The sequence below is a fragment of the Nerophis lumbriciformis genome, linkage group LG17 (genome assembly GCF_033978685.3).
Source record: "Nerophis lumbriciformis linkage group LG17, RoL_Nlum_v2.1, whole genome shotgun sequence".
NCBI classification, from domain to species: domain Eukaryota; kingdom Metazoa; phylum Chordata; class Actinopteri; order Syngnathiformes; family Syngnathidae; genus Nerophis; species Nerophis lumbriciformis.
In genome coordinates this window covers 13,288,798-13,307,287 of record NC_084564.2, presented here as the reverse complement: position 1 = coordinate 13,307,287, position 18,490 = coordinate 13,288,798, and the positions used below count along the sequence as shown (strand labels likewise).

The 18,490-nt window shown below is 38.8% G+C and overlaps 1 protein-coding gene across 3 annotated transcripts in view; it reads left to right on the top strand.

Annotated features, from left to right (window-relative positions):
• Window positions 1-18,490, top strand: part of LOC133614516 (neurobeachin-like) — a 726,573-nt gene that overhangs the window by 251,932 nt on the left and 456,151 nt on the right. For all 3 annotated transcript variants that reach the window (XM_061972518.1, XM_061972517.1, XM_061972519.1), the window contains 6 exons: window positions 314-516; window positions 582-735; window positions 4,052-4,226; window positions 7,738-7,865; window positions 11,945-12,010; window positions 12,154-12,307. In XM_061972518.1, coding sequence (XP_061828502.1) covers window positions 314-516; window positions 582-735; window positions 4,052-4,226; window positions 7,738-7,865; window positions 11,945-12,010; window positions 12,154-12,307 — 880 coding nt within the window. The remainder of the gene's footprint in view (window positions 1-313; window positions 517-581; window positions 736-4,051; window positions 4,227-7,737; window positions 7,866-11,944; window positions 12,011-12,153; window positions 12,308-18,490) is intronic.

Sequence of the window (18,490 nt, the reverse complement as noted above, 5' to 3'; positions counted from 1 at the left end):
AAATCGCTCGCTTTTTTTTTCTCGATTTTAAAAGGCTTTTTTTCTTCTTTTTTTTTCCTTGCAGCATCCTGCTGACTCATTCATTTTGTGTTTATCGGTCGCTCTGAGGTTGTTGTTGTATTTTTTTATTGCGGCGCCTCGGGGAGGAGGGAGGAGTCTTGTGAGGACTCATTGCAAATTCATCCTTCATTGTGAATGGAATGAATGCAGTGTCATTTCTCCTCTGGGCCTGCACGTTCCCCACAGACTGGAGTATATTGTGAAGCACTAACAACCGAATTACACTTATTCTATGTGTCTATGTCGCCCCCAGAGTCTAAGCGGCCGCCTTGCCGCTCCTGTGGACAGTTTGGACTTCAGGGGTGCGCCCATGTCGGAGGACCAGCGGCGTCAGTTCAGCCCAGGCCCTCGCACCACCATGTTCCGCATCCCCGAGTTCAAATGGTCGCCTCTGCACCAGAGACTGCTGGCCGACCTGCTGTTCGCCCTGGAGAGTGATGTCCATGTGTGGAGGAGGTGTGTGATTGACGTGATGAATGCAATTTTCATATTTCAATAATGCCCCTCCTCTCCTTCTGTAGCCACTCCACCAAGTCCGTCATGGACTTTGTCAACAGCAGCGAGAACATCATTTTTGTCCACAACACCATCCACCTCATCTCACAGATGGTGGACAACATCATTATCGCTTGCGGGGGAATCCTCCCTCTGCTCTCAGCTGCCACCTCTCCTTCTGTAAGTGCGGCTGCCTGCTCCCTACTACTGTGTTATAGTGCCATCTAGTGGCTGTTTGCACAGCTCACTCAGGTTCACATAAAGGTCAGTCACTACCATTTGTTTGTAAGGCAAATACACAATTAAATACTTGGTATACATTTTAATAGGATGGTATTTCCACGCCAATTTTCTCCGCATTTCCCCTTAAATTCTCAGCGATAATCCATTAAGTTGACTGGCAGAATTAAGTTATAAGCGAGAGGTTTGTATCTACAGTCGTGGTCAAAAGTTTACATCCATTTGTGAAGGACATAATGTCATGGCTGTCTTGAGTTTCCAATAATTTCTACAACTCTTATTTTTTTGTGATAGAGTGATTGGAGCACATACTTGTTGGTCACAAAAACATTCATGAAGTTTGGTTCTTTTGTGAATTTATTATGGGTCTACTGAAAATGTGACCAAATCTGCTTGGTCAAAAGTATACATGTTAATGTTAATATTTTGTTACATGTCCCTTGGCAAGTTTCACTGTAATAAGGCGCTTTTGGTAGTTATCCACAAGCTTCTGTCTCATCTGACCATACTTGCCAACCCTCCCGGATTTCCCGGGAGACTCCCGAAATTCAGCGCCTCTCCCGAAAACCTCCCGGGACAAATTTTCTCCCGAAAATCTCACGAAATTCAGGCGGACCTGAGTGACGTGTCGACAGCCTGTTTTCACGTCCGCTTTCCCACAATATAAACAGCGTGCCTGCCCAATCACGTAAGTGTAGAATGATCGAGGGCGAGTTCTTGGTTTCTTATGTGGGTTTATTGTTAGGCAGTTTCATTAACGTCATCGCAGCGCGGCAACAACACACAACAACACCAGTCATGTTTTCGTCTACCGTAAAGCAGTTTGTCTGCCGTAAACAGCAATGTTGTAACACTCTTAAACAGGAAAATACTGCCATCTACTGTACATGCATATGTGACATTAACATCTAGGGCTTTTAGAGAGTGCAGTGCACAACTGCGCACACAACAAGGAGACGAAGCAGAATGCATCATCAGAGAGGGTGTTCAGCATGGTTAGAAAAATAGTGACAGAGAATAGAACAAGGATGGACAATTCAACCCTTAACTCAACAATGAGTAGATGAGTGTTATGTGTGTGTAAATATGTAAATAAATGAACACTGAAATTCAAGTATTTCTCTTATTGATATATATATATATATATATATATATATATATATATATGTGTGTGTGTGTATATATATATATATATGTGTGTATATATATATGTGTGTATATATATATATATATATATATATATATATATATTTATATATATATATATATATATAGCTAGAATTCACTGAAAGTCAAGTATTTCTTATATGTATATGTATGAAATACTTGACTTGGTGAATTCTAGCTGTAAATATACTCCTCCCCTCTTAACCAAGCCCCCAACCATGCCCCCCCCCCCCCCCCCCCCCCCCCACACACACCTCCCGAAATCGGAGGTCTCAAGGTTGGCAAGTATGCATCTGACATCACATGGACAAAGATAAGACCTTCTGGAGGAAAGTTCTGTGGTCAGATGAAACAGAAATTGAGCTGTTTGGCAGCATTACCCAGCAATATGTTTGGAGGAGAAATGGTGAGGCCTTTAATCCCAGGAACACCACTCCTACCGCCAATCATGGTGGTGGTAGTGTTATGCTCTGGGCCTGTTTTGCTGCCAATGGAACTGGTGCTTTACCGAGAGTAAATGGGACAATGAAAAAGGAGGATTACCTCCAAATTCTTCAGGACAATCTAAAACCATCAGCCCGGAGGTTGGGTCTTGGGCGCAGTTGGGTGTTCCAACAGGACAATGACCCCAAACGCACGTCAAAAGTGGTAAAGGAATGGCTAAACATGTGGACAATGCTGAAGAAACAAGTCCATGTCAGAAAACCAACATATTTAGCTGAACTACACTAATTTTGTCAAGAGGAGTGGTCAAGAATTCAACCAGAAGCTTGAAGCACCTTATTGCAGTGAAACTTGCCAAGGGACATGTAACCAAATATTAACATTAAAAAGCATTACCCAGGACAGCACACACCCTGGCTTCCACCTGTTCGACCTGCTACCATCGGGCAGGCGCTACAGGTGCATCAGAGCCAGAACAAACAGGCTCAGAGACAGTTTCTTTCCCAGAGCTGTCACCATCTTGAACTTATAATAATAATTCACCCCTATACAATATCCTACCCTAATACCCTACTGTGCAATATTACCCTTTGAGTGCAATACGTCTGACACTGATTGTTATTTATTACTCCGGTACTAGGTTCAAACCGATATGGCTCAATAGCTTCAGTTTCTTCTTCAATTTCGTTTTCGCTACCTGCCTCCACACTACAACCATCCGTTTCAATACATGCGTAATCTGTTGAATCGCTTAAGCCGCTGAAATCCGAGTCTGAATCCGAGCTAATGTCGCTATAGCTTGCTGTTCTATGCGCCATGTTTGTTTGAGTTGGCATCACTATGTGACGTCACAGGAAAATGGACGGGTGTATATAACGATGGTTAAAATCAGGCACTTTGAAGCTTTTTTTAGGGATATTGCGTGATGGGTAAAATTTTGAAAAAAACTTCGAAAAATAAAATAAGCCACTGAGAACTGATTTTTAATGGTTTTAACCCTTCTGAAATTGTGATAATGTTCCCCTTTAAGTGTTATTATGACAATGACAATAAAGGAATTGATTGATTGAAAACATGTTTAAAGTAACAACCACATACAGTACATTAACATTGGCGAATGTGAAAGAGAAAGGAGCAGACAGAGGGGGAACGTGTGTGTGTGTGTGTGTGTTCTCTTGGAAGAGGCGCCGCTGAACGAGAGGTAGTCTTCTCCTCCGCTGTGAAGTAAGTCCGCTTTGGCATGTTTTTCCAGAAAAGTCTGTTTCCATCACAATTAAAAACTCGTGGTACGAAGCCGGTTTCCTCAATCTCTTCAATACAAGCAAGCACAAAAGTGCTGCCAGCGGGACACACAATGAATGAATGCAGTGTTCGTACAACACAGACATGGTTTTGCACACAAAAGCATATTTGGCGCCATCTAAAAGTGCGTAAATAGAAAAGTTTACAAATAGAGGTTATCTTAAATCGAGGTTCCACTGTATTATTATTATTATTATAAGATATGGACAAAGTGATAATGTGAATTTAGTCTTCCTAGAGCACTTGGACATCAGCAACTGGGAAGACACCCGAATATCCCTGCAGACAGACAAGTGATTTGTGTTGTAATCAAGCATTTTCTCGTGTCCTGTCGCCCACAAAGGTGGAGAACATAGAGGCCACGCAGGGCATGTCCTCGGAGACCGCCATCACTTTCTTGTCCCGTCTGATGGTCATGGTGGACGTGCTGGTCTTCTCCAGCTCGCTCAATTTCAGCGAGATCGAGGCAGAGAAAAACATGTCTGCCGGCGGCCTGATGCGTCAGTGCCTGAGACTCGGTAAGCGTGGCGATTTTAACACTGCATCTACACTGGAATGACTCATTAGCCAGCAGGCTCATTTACAGCCAGGAGGTCTTTTCCTGTTCGTGGCTGTCAAGTCTCCGGTCTGTTCAAACGTTTGATGGCGTTTAAAATATGTCAATATCATTCACAGGTGTCAAACTCAGTGAAAACGTTGAAATAATATGCGTCAATAAAGTAGTCATTCTTTCTATTGAGAAATAAGAAAATACCAACCCCGTTTCCATATGAGTTGGGAAATTGTGTTAGATGTAAATATAAACGGAATACAATGATTTGCAAATCATTTTCAACCCATATTCAGTTGAATATGCTACAAAGACAACATATTTGATGTTCAAACTCATAAACTTTTTTTTTTTTTTTTTGCAAATAATCATTAACTTAGAATTTCATGGCTGCAACACGTGCCAAAGTAGTTGGGAAAGGGCATGTTCACCACTGTGTTACATGGCCTTTCCTTTTAACAACACTCAGTAAACGTTTGGGAACTGAGGAGACACATTTTTGAAGCTTCTCAGGTGGAATTATTTCCCATTCTTGCTTGATGTACAGCTTAAGTTGTTCAACAGTCCGGGGGTCTCCGTTGTGGTATTTTAGGCTTCATAATGCGCCACACATTTTCAATGGGAGACAGGTCTGTACTACAGGCAGGCCAGTCTAGTACCCGCACTCTTTTACTATGAAGCCACGTTGATGTAACACGTGGCTTGGCATTGTCTTGCTGAAATAAGCAGGGGCGTCCATGGTAACGTTGCTTGGATGGCAACATATGTTGCTCCAAAACCTGTATGTACCTTTCAGCATTAATGGCGCCTTCACAGATGTGTAAGTTACCCATGTCTTGAGCACTAATACACCCCCATACCATCACAGATGCTGGCTTTTCAACTTTGTGCTTATAACAATCCGGATGGTTCTTTTCCTCTTTGGTCCGGAGGACACGACGTCCACAGTTTCCAAAAACAATTTGAAATGTGGACTCGTCAGACCACAGAACACTTTTCCACTTTGTATCAGTCCATCTGAGATGAGCTCAGGCCCTGAGAAGCCGACTTCGTTTCTGGGTGTTGTTGATAAACTGTTTTCGCCTTGCATAGAAGAGTTTTAACTTGCACTTACAGATGTAGCGACCAACTGTAGTTACTGACAGTGGGTTTCTGAAATGTTCCTGAGCCCATGTGGTGATATCCTTTACACACTGATGTCACTTGTTGATGCAATACAGCCTGAGGGATCGAAGGTCACGGGCTTAGCTGCTTACGTGCAGTGATTTCTCCAGATTCTCTGAACCCTTTGATGATATTACGGACCGTAGTTGGTGAAATCTCTAAATTCCTTGCAATTGAGAAAGGTTTTTCTTAAACTGTTCAACAATTTGCTCACGCATTTGTTGACAAAGTGGTGACCCTCGCCCCATCCTTGTTTGTGAATGACTGAGCATTTCATGGAATCTACTTTTATACCCAATCATGGCACCCATCTGTTCCCAATTTGCCTGTTCACCTGTGGGATGTTCCAAATAAGTGTTTGATGAGCATTCCTCAACTTTATCAGTATTTATTGCCACCTTTCCCAACTTCTTTGTCACGTGTTGCTGGCATCTAATTCTAAAGTTAATGATTATTTGCAAAAAAAAAATGTTTATCAGTTTGAACATCAAATATGTTGTCTTTGTAGCATATTCAACTGAATATGGGTTGAAAAGGATTTGCAAATCATTGTATTCCGTTTATATTTACATCTAACACAATTTCCCAACTCATATGGAAACGGGGTTTGTACATGTATTGCATTAAATTGCAACCTTTTAAACTGTAATATTATCTAATAATCCACCATACATAATGTCATACATTTCAAACGTTTTTTAAATAAAAAAAACAGTTATAACAAATATTTGCTTGACTTATGAATTCAAAGTAAAGTATCCTTCAAATTGTACTCTGTAGAAATTACAATAGATCTTACGATAAAAAAACGGAATAATTTTACAATTACAGTTAAAAAGTTAAAGTACCAATGATTGTCACACACACACTGGGTGTGGTGAAATTACTCTCTGCATTTGACCCATCACCCTCACCCCCTGGGAGGTGAGGGGAGCAGTAAGCAGCAGCGGTGGCTGCGCCCGGGAATCATTTTTTGTGATTTAATCCCCAATTCCAACCCTTGATGCTGAGTGCCAAGCAGGGGGGTAATGGGTCCCATTTTTATAGTCTTTGGTATGACTCGGCCGGGGTTTGAACTCATGACCTACCGATCTCAGGGCGGACACTCTAACCACTAGACCACTTAAAAAACAATGGAACCATTTTTCCATTTACAGTAATATTTGTGGTGAGTGAGCTGCCAGTTTTTTTTACTGCAAAATCACATTTTTGTAACACTTTAGTATGGGGAACATACATGCAAATTAGTAACACATTGGCTCTTAATTAGTTAATATTAAGTACTTATTAATGCCTTATTATGCATGGCCTTATTATACAACCACTAAGCCATTAACTAAGAGTCTTCCCTCAATAACCTCAGAATTATTGCTTATTAGTAACCCTAACTCTTACAGGGACGGCGTGGCGCAGTGGAAGAGTGGCCGTGCGCGACCCGAGGGTCCCTGGTTCAATCCCCACCTAGTACCAACCTCGTCATGTCCGTTGTGTCCTGAGCAAGACACTTCACCCTTGCTCCTGATGGGTGCTGGTTAGCGCCTTGCATGGCAGCTCCCTCCATCAGTGTGTGAATGTGTGTGTGAATGGGTAAATGTGGAAGTAGTGTCAAAGCGCTTTGAGTACCTTGAAGGTAGAAAAGCGCTATACAAGTACAACCCATTTATCATTTATTTATTTATATGTTCTCCTAGTGTCCAAAGAACTCTAAATTAAGTCTTTGCATGTTAATAAGCAACTAATTAATGGTCAAATATGTTCCCTATACTAAAGTGTTGTGTATATAATCAAATATAATAACCAAATGCATAGGCAATTGTATAATATTATCATGAGATGAGATAAAAAATTCATGAATTTTTCACGGTTATTTTGAGGGTAGCCATAACTGTATCGAAACTGATATAATTGGTTTAAATGTTAATTTGGGCATTAGAGGATGTAAATTTTCAAATAAAATGTTCAGTTTTTTTTTTTCTCGGTTAGCCAATAGTGGATATTAAAAAAAAAAGAGGAAAAGGCGTCAGAGTGTCCTGCTTGCAAACATTTTAGTTTGTCATCAGAGGCTTTGGCGTGAAATTGTTTTGGCTGCTGATTTCATTATCACTTTCCGTGGCGGCAGCCTGAAAAAGAAGGTCATCAGAGAGCGTTGATTGCTTTCAAAGAGGTCACACGTGTTATCGGCATTTCATTTCCCTTTAACTGAGATGACTGTCTTTGAATCCTGTGTGTGTGTGTGTGTGTGTGTGTGTGTGTGTGTGTGTGTGTGTGTGTGTGTGTGTGTGTGTGTGTGTGTGTGTGTGTGTGCCTGCTCTCAGTGTGCTGCATGGCTGTGAAGAGCTGTCTGGAGTGCAGGCAGAGACACGCAGACTTGGGGAGAAAGATGTCTGTTCCCAACAACAACAAAAGCCAGGAAATGCTGCTGAATGCCGTGACCCCCGGCAAGGTACAAAACGTTGTCATCGAGGTCCCCTTCTCGTTTGCTTATCAAGGTCCTATTAGCTGCAGGTGGAGCCACTGCAATTTTCCCGGGGTCTAAAATGTCAAATACATGTGCAACACTACGGCAAAAGGGGATACACACATTCATACATAACAAATAAAACCACAATCAAAATAAAACACCGTATTAATTACATACAATTTTTATGCTAGTAGGATCACACAATAGCCATTAAAATACAATATTGTTTACAAAACAAAAGGTATAAATTATTTGCATGCAAAAAATTAAATAATAGTTATTCTTGTGTAAATATATGAAGTCTTACTTAATGGGTAGTAATACATAGAGTAGAGGGAGTGAACATATTTAAGTGATATGAAGTGGAAAAAAGGGGTACCATTAAATAAGCGTTGCTTTTTCCTAGTGTTGTAAAGAAAATGTAAACGTGTCGTATTATTTTGAAACTATTTCTGTTCAAATAAAACCAATCTGAATGATCAAAAATTAAGGAAGTGAACTTCAAGCCAGCATAGTTATGTACTGCAAGGTCATCTGCATTCAGTTTAATATGTAGTTAGTGTTGCTAAATAAAGCATTTTAACTAGAGATGTCCGATCATATCGGCCGATAAATGCGTTAAAATGTAATATCGGAAATTATCGGTATCGTTTTTTTTATTATCTGTATCGTTTTAAAAAAAAATGTATTTATTAAATCAACATAAAAAACACAAGATACACTTACAATTAGTACACCAACCCAAAAAACCTCCCTCCCCCGATCACACAAAAGGGTTGTTTCTTTCTGTTATTAATATTCTGGTTCCTACATTATATATCAATATATATCAATACAGTCTGCAAGGGATACAGTCCGTAAGCACACATGATTGTGAGTGCTGCTGGTCCAATAATAGTACTAACCTTTAACAGTTAATTTTTCTCATTACTAGTTTCTATGTAACTGTTTTTATATTGTTTTTGCTTTCTTTTTTTATTCAAGAAAATGTTTTTAATTTATTTATCTTATTTTATTTTATACATTTTTTTTTTAAAGTACATTATCTTCACCATACCTGGTTGTCCACATTAGGCATAATAATGTGTCAATTCCACGACTGTATATATATCGGTTGATATCGGTATCGGTTGATATCGGTATCGGTAATTAAAGAGTTGGACAATATCGGGATATCGGCAAAAAGCCATTATCGGACATCCCTAGTATAAATTATTGGCGTGTAAAAAATTAAATAATAATTATTCTTGTGTAAATATATGACGTCTTAATCTTTTACCATTAAGTGGGTAGTAATACATACAGAGTAGAGGGAGTGAACATATTTGTAAGTAAGTGGAAAAAAGGGGTACCATTAAATAAGAGTTGCTTCTTCCTACTGTTGTAAAGAAAATGTAAACGTGTCGTATTATTTTGAAACTATTTCTGTTCAAATAAAACTAATCTGAATGATCAAAAATTGAGGAAGTGAACTTCAAGCCAGCACAGTTATATATTGCCAGGTCATCTGCATTCAGTTTAATATGTAGTTAGTGTTGCTAAATAAAGCATTTTAACTAGAGACGTCGATAAATGCGTTAAAATGTAATATCGGAAATGATCGGTATCATTTTTTTATTATCTGTATGTTTTTTTTTGTTTTTTTTTGTTTTTTTACTAAATCAACAGAAAAAACACAAGATACACTTACAATTAGTGCACCAACCCAAAAAACCTCTTTCCCCCATTCACACTCATTCACACAAAAGGGTTGTTTCTTTCTGTTATTAATATTCTGGTTCCTACATTATACATCAATATATATCAATACAGTCTTCAAGGGATACAGTCTGTAAGCACACATGATTGTGCGTGCTGCTGGTCCACTAATAGTACTAACCTTTAACAGTTAATTTGACTCATTTTCATTAATTACTAGTTTCTATGTAACTGTTTTTATATTGTTTTACTTTCTTTTTTATTCAAGAAAATGTTTTTAATTTATTTATCTTATTTTATTTTTTTATTTTTTTTTTAAAGTACCTTATCTTCACCATACCTGGTTGTCCAAAATTAGGCATAATAATGTGTTAATTCCACGACTGTATATATCAGTATCGGTTGATATCGGTATCGGTAATTAAAGAGTTGGACAATATCGGAATACCGGATATCGGCAAAAAGCCATTATCGAACATCCCTAATTTTAACCATCTTTATTTTCTATTATCTTGGAAATGATGCACATGTATGTTCCCTTTTTTTATCAAGTTTCAGAGCAAAATAAACATTTTGTCTTCGTGCTTTTGGGGTTCTTATTCAAAATAAACATGTTGTCTTTTTGCTTTAGACCAGGGGTTTTTAACCCTTTTTCACCTCAGCGCCCAACTTTTCCACTCAAATCTTAAACCTGAATCACAGTAGTAATCGTATACCCTTGATTTTAGTCGTATTCAATATTTATATATAACCTACTTACAGTTTAACAGGATAAACCTTGTCAAATGATATGTAAGTGTGTGTTAAGATTATTATCAAGGCTTAGGTCAGGCTGATTACAAAAATAAATCCTAATCAGATATACTGCAAAAGAAGGGACTTAAATTACATACAAATAAAAACATTCTAACTAAATTATAATAATACATATTTTTCTTAAATTGAAGTACAAATGAAAATACAGCTTCATCACTTTAGTCATAATTTTTGCGCTTAGGAAACTTCTCTATGACTTTAGCTCCAGACTTTGAATGAATTGAATGAAGTGAGTTTATTTCGGTCATATAATCAACCATTTTGTGTGATCAATTTAACAGCACAGATTATACATATTAACAATTATACACATACACACACAAAAAGAAAAAGAAGGACCGAAAAAGGAATAGGCTTATATTTGCCTATCCTATATATTCACTAAAAATTAGATTGCCTGGAACATCAACATTCAAAAAATCAATAGGATGAAAGTAACTGTTGCTATATTTTATCATTTTCCATTATTTCACCTTTCAAGGCTTTCTTAAACCTTAACTTCTGCTTGATATTGTCATTACTGCCACAAGTGGTGGAAAGGTGTATTACAACTGAGTACCACTGCAGCCCATACTGACCACAGCTGAGAAACACATATTTTTTGGCGACCCTCTAGGGCAGTGTTTTTCAACCTTTTTTGAGCCAAGGCACATTTTTTGCGTTGAAAAAATCCGGAGGCACACCACCAGCAGAAATCAATAAAAAACGATCTCAATTGACGTTGTCGCAATTGTTGGGTATGACTTTAAAGCATAACCAAGCATGCATCAATAAAGCTCTTGTCTCAAAGTAGGTGTACTGTCACCACCTGTCACATCACACCCTGACTTATTTTGAGTTTTTTTGCTGTTTTCCTGTGTGTAGTGTTTTAGTTCTTGTCTTGCGCTCCTATTTTAATGGATTTTTCTCTTTTTTTGGTATTTTCCTTTAGCAGTTTCATGTCTTCCTTTGAGCGATATTTCCCGCATCTATTTTGTTTTAGCAATCAAGACTATTTCAGTCGTTTGTATCCTTCTTTGTGGGGACATTGTTGATTGTCATGTCATGTTCGAATGTACAATGTGGACGCCGTCTTTGCTTCACAGTACGTAAGTCTTTGCTGTCTTCCAGCATTCTGTTTTTGTTTACTTTGTAGCCAGTTCAGTTTTAGTTTCGTTCTGCATAGTCTTTTCTTAGGGGCACTCACCTTTTGTTTATTTTTGGTTTAAGCATTAGACTCCTTTTTACCTGCACGCTGCCTCCCGCTGTTTCCGACATCTACAAAGCAATTAGCTACCGCCTGATATGGAAGAGTATTACACGGTTACTCTGCCGAGCTCTAGACAGCACCGACACTCAACAACAACACATCATTTGCAGACTATAATTACTAGTTTGCAAAAACAATTTTTAACCCAAATAGGTGAAATTAGATAATCTCCCACGGCACACCAGACTGTATCTCACGGCACACTAGTGTGCCGCGGCACAGTGGTTGAAAAACACTGCTTTAGGGAGCGTTCGAGACTGTTTTAGAAAGCGTCCAAAGTAACATGTCTCCCATCAAGGACCCTGATCGCCTCTTGCAGGACGTGGACATCAACCGCCTGCGTGCTGTGGTGTTTCGTGACGTGGTGAGTGTGGCCTGTGAGTGTATTAAAGCAGCACATCATTAGGAATTAAATGAGATTCAAAGATAATATCGAGAAACAGTCCCGACTGTATTTGGGGAGTCCCCTTCAATAATAGACCGGTCTTTGTGATTCTCCCGCCGCAGGACGACAGTAAACAAGCTCAATTTCTGGCTTTGGCTGTGGTCTACTTCATCTCCGTCCTCATGGTGTCCAAGTACCGAGACATCCTGGAGCCGCAGCGTGAGACTGCCAGGACAGGCAGCACGCATCGGGACGTCAACTCCCCTATCGTCACAGGTAAGTGTCACTGTTGTTTACTGTACAATCCACTCATTAGTGCTGTGCAGTTTTCTCCTTACCGCTATTACAACATCGGTTGTGCCGCTGCTGTGTGGTGCAACGTATTTGTTGGTTAATGACCATGTGGTCCCTTTGTACTTATTTTGTCGTGTGGAATGGGAGAAAAGTCTTGATCAAGTGAGTCTCGTTTGCAAGTATGCATTCATTTCAGTCTGTCTTAGTTGTGTTGCCATTAGGTTGAGTGTGCCAGGCCTGTGGAGGCCCACAAAGTGTTTATACTGTAAGTACTGTACTTCTTACAAAACAACTGTTAATGTGCATCTTAGCTGTAGTTTTTGTCACCAAATTTGGAGGTGTTGAGATAGCCCTGTAAAGCTGTTCATGCTAATCAGTAGGGCTGCAAATCTTTGGGTGTCCCACGATTCGATTCAATATCGATTCTTGGGGTCACGATTAGATTCAAAATCGATTTTTTTTTCGATTCAACGCGATTCAAAAACGATATTTTCCCGATTCAAAAGGATTCTCTATTCATTCAATACATAGGATTTCAGCAGGATCTACCCCAGTCTGCTGACATGCAAGCAGAGTAGTAGATTTTTGTAAAAAGCTTTTATAATTGTAAAGGACAATGTTTTATCAACTGATTGTAATAATGTAAATTTGTTTTAACTATTAAAGAACCAAAAATATGACTTATTTTATCTTTGTGAAAATATTGCACACAGTGTGTTGTCAAGCTTATGAGATGCTATGCAAGTGTAAGCCACTGTGAAAACTATTGTTCATTTTTTATTTTTTTTATAAATGTCTAATGATAATGTCAATGAGGGATTTTTAATCACTGCTATGTTGAAATTGTAACTAATATTGATACTGTTGTTGATAATATTCATTTTTGTTTCACTACTTCTGGTTTGTTCTGTGTCGTGTTTGTGTCTCCTCTCAATTGCTCTGTTTATTGCAGTTCTGAGTGTTGCTGGGTCGGGTTTGGTTTTGGAGTTGGATTGCATTGTTATGGTATTGCTGTGTATTGTTTTGTTGGATTGATTAATTAAAAAAAATAAAACAAATGACAAAAAAATAAAATAAAATCAATAAAAATCGATTTTTTAAAAATGAGAATAGATTCTGAATCGCACAACGTGAGAATCGCGATTCGAATTCGAATCGATTTTTTTCCCCACACCCCTACCAATCAGTAGCATGTATATGGCATATTCAATATAAATGATCATCAAGCTAATGCATTTTGAAACGTGGAACACTAATTTATTACTATTTGTTTTAAAGGGGAACATTATCACAATTTCAGAATGGTTAAAACCATTAAAAATCAGTTCCCAGTGGTTTATTATATTTTTCGAAGTTTTTTTCAAAATTTTACCCATCACGCAATATCCCTAAAAAAAGCTTCAAAGTGCCTGATTTTAACCATCGTTATATACACCCGTCCATTTTCCTGTGACGTCACATAGTGAAGCCAACACAAACAAACATGGCGGAAAGAACAGCAAGCTATAGCGACATTAGCTCGGATTCAGACTCGGATTTCAGCGGCTTAAGCGATTCAACAGATTACGCATGTATTGAAACGGATGGTTGTAGTGTGGAGGCAGGTAGCGAAAACGAAATTGAAGAAGAAACTGAAGCTATTGAGCCATATCGGTTTGAACCGTATGCAAGCGAAACCGACAAACGACACGACAGCCAGCGACACGGGAGAAAGCGAGGACGAATTCGGCGATCGCCTTCTAACCAACGATTGGTATGTGTTTGTTTGGCATTAAAGGAAACTAACAACTATGAACTAGGTTTACAGCATATGAAATACATTTGGCAACAACATGCACTTTGAGAGTGCAGACAGCCCAATTTTCATCAGTTAATATATTCTGTAGACATACCCTCATCCGCGCTCTTTTCCTGAAAGCTGATCTGTCCAGTTTTGGAGTTGATGTCAGCAGGCCAGGGAAGCTAGGGTCGATATTCTTCTCTTGATCATCTTCGGTGGCATAAGGGACGGTGTGAGCCAAGACATCCAGGGGGTTTAGCTCGCTCGTCTGTGGGAACAAACTGCCGCCATTGCTTGCCGTGCTACCGAGGTCCTTTGTCCCTGAATTGCTCGCACACTCCGGCAGATTCAATGGGGGTCTGGCGGCAGATTTCTTTGACTTTATCGTTGGAAATGCATCTGCTTTGAGTGTCGCAGGATATCCACACATTCTTGCCATCTCTGTCGTAGCATAGCTTTCGTCGGTAAAGTGTGCGGAACAAACGTCCAATTTCTTGCCACTTTCGCATCTTTGGGCCACTGGTGCAACTTGAATCCGTCCCTGTTCGTGTTGTTACACCCTCCGACAACACACCGACGAGGCATGATGTCTCCAAGGTCCGGAAAACAGTCGAAAAAACGGAAAATAACAGAGCTGATTTGACTCGGTGTTTGAGAAAATGGCGGATTGCTTCCCGATGTGACGTCACGTATCAAGGTATATATTGACGCTTACATAGGTCTGGTGATAATGTTCCCCTTTAAAGGTGTCCTATTATGTTTTTTTCTACGTTTAAAACACTTCTTTGTGGTCTACATCAGTGGTGCCCAACAACAAGTCCGGGGACCTGTACCGATCCGTGACGCATTTAATACCGGACCGCGCTGAAACATTAATTAATTTATAAACTACTGCATTTTCTCTGACTTAACTTTTGCCTGTCCCACTAAACACACTAATAAGCTTGTTAATAGATGTATGTTATAACTCCTTTGTTATAGTACATGGGACAATGCACATTAATGGACATATAAAATGTTAATGTGCCAGATTTTAGCCAATGGCTAATTTTTCATGCTCATTCTTTTGCTGTTTTTATCTGCCACACGTAGAAAGTTGGTTGGTAAAAATTATGCATACATTCAACCCGTCCCTGGTGGAAAAAAGGTTGGGGAACCATGGTCTACATCAGTGTTTTTCAACCACTGTGCCGCGGCACACTAGTGTGCCGTGAGATACAGTCTTGTGTGCCGTGGGAGAATATCTAGTTTCACCTATTTGGTTTAAAAATATTTTTTGCAAACCAGTAATTATAGTCTGCAAATGATGTGTTGTTGTTGAGTGTCAGTGCTGTCTCGAGCTCGGCAGAGTAACCGTGTAATACTCTTCCATATCAGTAGGTGGCAGCCGGTAGCTAATTGCTTTGTAGATGTCGGAAACAGCGGGAGGCAGTGTGGAGGTAAAAAGGTATCTAATGCTTAAACCAAAAATAAACAAAAGGTGAGTGCCCCTAAGAAAAGGCATGGAAGCTTAGGGAAGGCTATGCAGAACAAAACTAAAACTGAACTGGCTACAAAGTAACGAAAAACAGAATGCTGGACGACAGCAAAGACTTACTGTGGAGCAAAGACGGCGTCCACAATGTACATCCGAACATGACATGACAATCAACAATGTCCCCACAAAAGGATTGAAAACAACTCAAATAGCCTTGATTGCTAAAACAAAGCAGGTGTGGGGAATAGCACTCAAAGGAAGACATGAAGCTGCTACAGGAAAATACCAAAAAAAAAGAGAAAAAGCCACAAATAGGAGCGCAAGACAAGAACTAAAACACTACACAGGAAAACAGAAAAAAAACCTCTAAATAAGTCAGGGTGTGATGTGACAGGTGGTGACAGTACACCTACTTTAAGACAAGAGCTATAGTGATGCATGCTTGGTTATGGTTTAAAGCGGTGGTTCTTAACCTGGGTTCGATCGAACCCTAGGGGTTCGGTGAGTCGGGCTCAGGGGTTCGGCGGAGGTCAAGACACACCCGACTCATCGTGTAAATACAAACTTCTCCCTATCGCCGTATTACGCATACGGCAACAGCTGACTGGTTTGCAGGTGTGTAATTTGTTGTGAGTTTATGCACTGTGTTGGTTTTGTTCATGCACGGTTCATTTTGTGCACCAGTAAAAAAAACATGAAAACACTTTAGTATGGGGAACATATTCACCATTAATTAGTTACTTATTAACATGCAAATGAGTAACATATTGGCTCTTTTTTCTTTTCTTTCTTTAGTTTATTTCGAACATGAACACACTTACATCATAATACATCACACAATTTCATATCATTTCATTTTACATCATGCCCGAAAAGGAGTAGGAAGAAGCAAAGCTTATTTAATCCTACCCCTTTCCCACTTCAAGCGTTTACAAATATATAGAATCATTTACTGACCTTTTTATATAATAAAATAACATCTATGAATTAGTATACAACAGTTTTGTAATATGTAATTAATTAATTACATATTAATTAATTAAGTACTTAACTAGTCATTATTAAGTACTTATTAATGCCTTATTCGGCATGGCCTTATTATAACCCTCTAACCCTGGCCCTAACCCTCTAACCCTAACGAAATAACTTTATATAAAGTCTTTGTTACTTAGAATATGTTCCCCATACTAAAGTGTAACCAAAAACATATATCTTTGTCTTGAATTTGAAAAAATAAAACATTTTATTTTTCACTAAAGAAGGGTTCGGTGAATGTGCATATGAAACTGGTGGGGTTCGGTACCTCCAACAAGGTTAAGAACCACTGATTTAAATTCATATCCAACAATTGCGACAATAACTTTTTATTGTCTACTGAGTTTAATTTTTTAACGATTTCTGCTGGTGGTGTGCCTCTGGATTTTTTCAATGAAAAAAATGTGCCTTGGCTCAAAAAAGGTTGAAAAACACTGGTCTACATAACATGTAATGATGGTTCTTTTCTTAACGCTTCCATAGTGAGTCTTCTGACAGATATAAGTCCGAACTACACATTACTTTGTATTAGAAATGGTAACAGCGAAAGATGCATGTGCATGTACGAGCCAGTCTGCCCCACAACACAACACAAGACCAGATTAGACTAGACTAGAATGGCAGACTCTCGCCTCTGACTCTGGATATATCCGCTGACGTTACCAATTGGAAAGACGTCATTAATGGGGCTAATTCCAAACGGATCGTTTGGAGGAAGTCTAAAGGAAGGCAAGATTGTTTTATAAATGTCTCCGCCATGCCTCCATAATTTCATTTTAAATTTTCGGGACTTATGCAGATCCCAAATGCAGAAAAAACAGGTACTTATAGGTAAGAAAAGTTGGTTTTGCATAAAAGGTTCCCTTTAATGCATTTATTTTAAGTTGGAATGTTCTTGTATTGAATGTTTTAAATGCAGTTAGATTTCAATATCATATCGGGACTCTTCTTATCATAATGTTTAAATATTTTAATATGATTATTCTTTATAGTGCTCTGAAACATTAACATATGACAAACAATACATCTAAAAAAAAATCCCATCTAAAATGTGAAGAACAGATAACAGTCCAATAATATGTACAGATGAAGTATTAATTAAACTGTCATGTTTCCCCACTAGGTAGACCTACTACACGCCAACTTTGCTTTACATGCACTAAGTTGGAATCAGGGCCGGATCCTGGCATAAAGACTTTATTTAGGGCCACAACCACTAGGTGGGGGATATTATCAAAAAAGGTTCTAACCACATTCCATTTGATTAGGAACTTTAATGTTAAAGATAATGTGTCCACAAAAAGCCTGCTTGAAATTTTACGGAAAACATTTTTTGCTAAAATGTAAGGGTTACAAAAAATTCAAAAAAACGGACTTGCTTCAGCAACACATTTCTGGTGCTGTAGTTGTATAAAATGTCTCAAAACATCATCAGGAGTCCCGACACAACCTAAAAATGGAAGAAAATGCATATTTTACGGAAACATTTTTTTGCTAAAATGTCGTAAGGGGGGACCCTTACAAAAAATTAAAAAAAAACGGACTTGCTTCAGCAGCACTTTTCTGGTGCTGTAGTTGTATAAAATGTTTTAAAACGTCATCAGGAGTCCCGACACAACCTGAAAATGGAAGAAAATGCATATTTTACGGAAACATTTTTTTGCTAAAATGTCGTAAGGGGGGGGACCCTTACAAAAAATTCAAAAAAACGGACTTGCTTCAGCAGCACTTTTCTGGTGCTGTAGTTGTATAAAATGTTTTAAAACGTCATCAGGAGTCCCGACACAACCTGAAAATGGAAGAAAATGCATATTTTACGGAAACATTTTTTTGCTAAAATGTCGTAAGGGGGGACCCTTACAAAAAATTTTAA